Genomic DNA, 5,799 nt, shown 5'->3' with positions numbered 1-5,799 from the left:
CAAAATAACATCCGCGTTATAGCATGCGAGGATGCTAGATCAGCGGAGATCTATAAGAAAACAGTCGCAGGTATTGGAGAAGTCTACCCTGGTGCGAAGCTCAGGGCGGTCGACTTCAAGGACCTACCGGTGCGACCGAGAGCGAGAGCATGGTTGCCTTGCAGGCCAGCGGAGCCAGAAAGGATCCTGCAAACCATAAGGCTCTATAACCCGGAGCTACCTACCGAAAATTGGAAGGTGGTAAAAATTAAAGAAAGCGGTAAAGCGACGATGCAGGTTGTCCTGCTTCTAAATAAGGACTCCATAGAGTTGTTGGAGCAAAAGAGCGGGGTCATACGTTACGGCTGTGACATGGCCAAAATTAAGGTCTACAGCAACGACGTAAACGCAGCGAAGAACCTGATCGCGGAGGTAGAGCTGGAAGAGGCCAACAGCGACGTGGAGATGGAGGAAGAATCCGAGCAGGTTGATCCGATGGACGACCTGACCGGGGGTTATGCCTCATCGACGTCTTCGCTGGGGGTCGGACGCATGCTTCAGCTTTATACGGAGGAGGAGTTGATCGAGATGTCGGAAGACGCGGTCAACTCCACCCTAATAGGCGACGTGGGCGGTAACGGCCAAGATGGTGAAGGTACTGCAGATTAACCTTCACCACTGTAAAGCAGCTTCAGCTGCACTGCTGCTCCATCTAACAGCTAAAGGGGCAGCCGACATCGTCCTAATCCAAGAACCTTGGGTGGTGGGACAAAACATTTGTGGGCTGAAAGCGCCGGGCTACAGACTGGTAAGTGGAGCCTCAACGGGGAAACCAAGGACGTGCATATTGATAAGTATCACACTAAAGTGTCTCTTTCTTCCACAATTTAGCGACGAGGACACAACAGCGGTCAGTCTAAGTGTAAACAGACGACCAATTAAGATGGCATCCATGTACCTAGAGCACGACAAGGAGGTGCCAACTATCTGCATTAAAGACCTAGTGGCCAGCACGAGAGAGGCGCTAATTTTGGGAGGTGACGCGAATGCTCACCATCACACCTGGGCCAGCTCCGATGATAACGAACGGGGTGAGTCACTTTTTAATTTCATACTTAGTTTTAAGCTTGTTATTGCAAATAGGGGGAATGATCCCACTTTTATTACAAAATCCCGAAGGGAAGTTCTGGACGTTACCCTTATCTCTGAGAATGCGGAATGTCTGGTCGGGAAGTGGAAGGTGCTTGAGGAGCACTCCTTTTCCGACCACCGATATATCTAATTCGAGGTATTAGGGGAAACGCCCAAGGCTCCTCTAACTAGAAACTTGCGAAATGCCAACTTCCATAGGTATCGGAAAGAGCTGGATAGGCTTTTGCCACAAGATAGAGAGCCGGCTACTCCAGCAAACCTAGAGGAGCTGGAATACCTTGTCGACCATTTTACGGGGGCCTGCAGTAAGGCAATAGACATTGCATGCCCCAGAAAGCAGCACCGGGGTAGGAAAAAGCCACCGTGGTGGAATGAAGAAATCAGGATTTCACGCAAGAACTGCAGGAAAACCTTCAATCAGGCTACTGCGTCTGGTAGTGAGGTACATTGGGAGACCTACAAGACAACGTTACGGGAGTACAAGAAGCTCCTAAGAAGGTCGAAAAGAACCTCATGGAAAGACTTCTGCAATGGGGTGGAGTCTATCTCAGAGGCAGGCAGGCTGAGAAAGATACTCTCAGGTACTGCCCAGAAAGCCCCAGGATGCTTGCAAAGACCTGACGGCTCCTGGACAGAGACCGAGGAGGAATCACTGGATCTGCTTCTTTGCACACACTTCCCGGGTGCCACGGATAGCATGCCGGTACAGCCACATCTAACTGAAGATCTTTCGGTCACTGGAGATTTCCTCACTAGGGAAAAGGTCATCTGGTCTATTGGGGCATTTAAGCCCTATAAATCAGAAGATCCGGACGGCATTGCCCCCATACAGCTACAGCAAACACTTCAGCTAAGCTCAGCGTGGCTACACGCTATAATTAAGGGAGTATTAGCTCTTAACCATATCCCTAGAAAGTGGAGGGAATCAAGAGTGGTGTTCATCCCCAAGGCAGGGAAGGTGTCTCAAAATAACCCAAAGGATTTCAGGCCCATCACCTTGTAGTCATTTCAACTGAAGGTTATGGAGAGACTGGTGGAGGTCCGTATCAGAGAGTCGGTTGGTGACAGACTCTCTACCACACAACATGCTTATACGAAAGGTAGATCTACAGAAACGGCGCTACATGAAATAGTGTCGTATATAGAGAGATCACTAGACATCAAAGAATATACGCTAGCAGCCTTCCTGGATATAGAGTTCGCCTTTAACAACATCATGCCGGGCGCGATAACGGCAGCACTGACGGGCCTGGGCATCGACTCGCGCTTAGTTGTGCTCGTAAACCAAATGCTGAGATGCAGGGTGGTCCGGGCGGAGCTGGCGGGGGTGTCGTTTACCAGGTTCGTAGAGAGGGGCACCCCGCAAGGGGGAGTCCTATCCCCTCTAATATGGGTCGCAGCGGTAAACTCACTGCTGTGTGGCATGGAGGGGGGTGGCTGTAAGGTTATTGCGTATGCGGATGATCTTGCACTAACAGTAAGTGGGAAATTTCCACAGACTTTATGTGACATTATGCAGGTAAAACTGAAGGAAGTCGAGAGTTGGACAAAAAATAACGGGTTAGGGGTAAACCCAAGCAAGACAGAAATTGTACTGTTCACAAGAAGGTACAAAATCCCCCCATTGATAACACCAAGGCTGACACAGACCACACTAAAATTAAGCGAATCCGCTAAATACCTGGGGATAGTCCTAGATAAAAAATTAAGCTGGATTCAAAACACCGAAGAGCGGGTGCGGAAGGCCACGGTTGCCCTATACAGCTGCAGGAGAGCAATCGGCCAAAAATGGGGTTTAACCCCGAAGCTAGTGCACTGGATATACACAGTCGTGGTGAGGCTCATACTTCTGTACGGGGTAGTGGTATGGTGGCCAGTGCTGGAGAAGAAAGTATACATTATTAAATTACAAAAAGTGGAGAGAACGGCCCTGATCTTCATTAGTGGTGCTCTCCGCACAACACCTACTATGGCAATGAATACGATCCTCAACATCATACCCATAGATATTATGGGACGACAATACGCTGCGTTTGCAGCCCTAAGACTACAGGGGCTTAAAAGCTGGAAAGTGGCTCGCTGTGGTCACACTACAATTCTGAGAAACCGACAACTACCGAGTACAAAGGACTACTGTGTACCAAGGCTCACTTTCACTAAAGGTTATAGCGTAACGCTACCTAGCAGGGAATCATGGCTCGAAGGAGTTCCGGGGTCTAGAGATGCCATAAGATTCTACACGGACGGCTCCAAACTAGAAAATAGGGTAGGAGGAGGCGACTACTCGGAGAAATTGGGAATAAAAAGATCATTCCGACTACCTGACCACTGTAGTGTCTTTCAAGCCGAATTGGCAGCCATACAAGAAGCCGTTGACAGCCTAAAACTAGCTGTTATCGCCACTACGGAAATATATATATACTCAGACAGTCAAGCGGCCCTTATGGCGCTTGACTCTGTCACTATAAATTCGGAAACAGTTGCCAACTGCCGAAAATCACTTAACGTGATGGCAGAGCAGTTCGCTTTGCACCTGGTATGGGTACCGGGGCACAGTGACATACCAGGAAATGAGAAGGCAGACGAGCTTGCAAGGGCGGGTACTTGCTCTCCACTTTCACCAGCCTGGGAGAGGGTGGGTATGCCACTCGCTTCCTGCAAGCTCTTACTAAGGGAGAACTTCCTTGAAGAAGCGGCCTCCAGATGGAAGCGCACTGAAAACTGTAATACAACGAAGCTTACATGGCCAAAATGGAATGTACGGAGATCGAGAGAAATTCTCACTCTCAATAAAGGCTATATGTCACTGGCCATTGGTCTGCTCACAGGACATATTCTGATAGGAAGGCACGCAGAACGCCTCGGGGTTAGTCACAAGGACTACTGCAGGAGCTGCCACGACGAAGAAGAGCCTGAATCAATAAGGCACTTACTCTGCGATTGCCCAGCACTGGGCAGGAAAAGACAGAAATTCCTAGGTATAGGTCTTCTAGACGATCTAAGCGCGACTGCTAAGTTTGGAATACGGCAGTTGCTAAGGTTTGCAGACTCCACAAACTGGTTTAAGGAGTAGGGGGTTTTTTTTTTGGATCCATGTGGTATCACAATGGGCCCTGATCGGGCCTTAGTGTGCTGACGCCCTCTGGGCCTAGCAGCCACTTCAACCTAACCTAAGCTAGTTTAAAAGGTTAAATAACATCAAGTTATACTAGGTTCACATATAAGTAGATTATCCTCATTTTCGAGCTTAACACCCTAATCTGTAATTATAACAAGAGATTAGCCATATAAAATTCGTCCCTTGTTAATCTGTAATTATAAAATAATATCAGATTTAACTTTGCGGTGTCCATCCTAGTTTTATCGATTGTTTTTGCGAAAGAGAGGAGAAATGCCAAATGTAAAAGTAAACAAAAATGTAAGCTAGCAAGTAAAAGAGGTTTGTAAAGGTATTTTTAATAAAATGTTAAGTTAAAATATATTTATATTGCTTATTATAGCAGAAAAACGTAATCACGGTGGCACAGAGAAGAATCATAAATTTTCCTTGAGATGTGAGAATAACAAGCACAACAAATTTGACGGCTAATAATCTGAGATTTGCCTGTGTAAACGGGGTGATTAAAAAACGAGCTTTGATTGAGATAATATTGATATGTGAACAAAGTTTTAGGGAACTAAATATCCTTATTTAACGAATCGTTAAATCAAGAAATATTTTTTTTTCTTTTTAGTTCTTATTGTAATAAAAGCGTGTTGTTGGTTTTAAATCATTGCGAAAGAAATAAAAAGATGCTATAAAAACTAGCAAAAAAGGAACAGTCTAGCGCCTTCGCCTTGGTCTGCAGGATGTATCGGAGATACAGCCGGTAAATTTAAACGTAGAATACGTGGTATGGTTAAGAGAATATCCAAGACAAAAACCAAAGCACACACTAAGAAAAAAATATCGATAACAAAAGCGATAATAATATCGATAGCAAAACCTATAAAAACATCCATAAAAAATCGATATAAAAAATCGAAAATATCGATATCAAAATCGATGAAAATATTGATATCAAAATCGATAATAATATCCATTGCAAAATCGATAGCAAAATCGATAACAAATCGATAAAAATATCGATAGCTAAATCGATTATAAAATCCATAAAAAAATCGATTACAAAATTGATAACATAATCGATAAAAGTATCGATAAGAAAAGCGATAACAGTATCGATATCAAAATCGATAAAGATATCGATAATAAAACCGATTAAAATATTGATGACAAAATCGATAAAAACATCGATAACAAAATCGATAGCAAAATCGATAATGATATCGATAGCAAAATCCATAATAATATCGATAGCAAAATCGATAACAAAATCGATAAAACAACTGATAACAAAATAGATAAAAAAAATATCGATAACAAAATCTATAAAAATATCGATCATTATATCGATAAGATCCGAAAATATCGGTAGCAAAATCAGTAACAATATCGATAACAAAATAGATAAAAAAATATCGATAACAAAATCTATAAAAATATCGATCATTATATCGATAAGCTCCGAAACTATCGATAGCAAAATCCGTAACAATATCGATAACAAAAGCGATAATAATATCGGTGGCAAAACCGTTAACACAATCAATAGAAATATCGATTAC

At 43.9% G+C, this 5,799-nt stretch overlaps 1 protein-coding gene across 1 annotated transcript; it reads left to right on the top strand.

Annotated features, from left to right (window-relative positions):
* The first annotated feature begins 36 nt into the window (after positions 1 to 36).
* LOC118750472 lies at positions 37 to 922 on the top strand. The gene is made up of 2 exons (XM_036485187.1): positions 37 to 787; positions 871 to 922. The coding sequence occupies exon 1, from the start codon at positions 271 to 273 to the stop codon at positions 646 to 648; it is 378 nt and encodes a 125-aa protein (XP_036341080.1). The 5' UTR covers positions 37 to 270; the 3' UTR covers positions 649 to 787; positions 871 to 922.
* Positions 923 to 5,799: the final 4,877 nt, after the last annotated feature.

Source organism: Rhagoletis pomonella, unplaced genomic scaffold (genome assembly GCF_013731165.1).
Source record: "Rhagoletis pomonella isolate Grant_MI unplaced genomic scaffold, Rhpom_1.0 Rhpom_scaffold_00253, whole genome shotgun sequence".
Taxonomy (NCBI): Eukaryota; Metazoa; Arthropoda; class Insecta; order Diptera; family Tephritidae; genus Rhagoletis; species Rhagoletis pomonella.
Note: the sequence above shows the minus strand (reverse complement) of the source record. Positions and strands in the feature narration are given on the sequence as shown.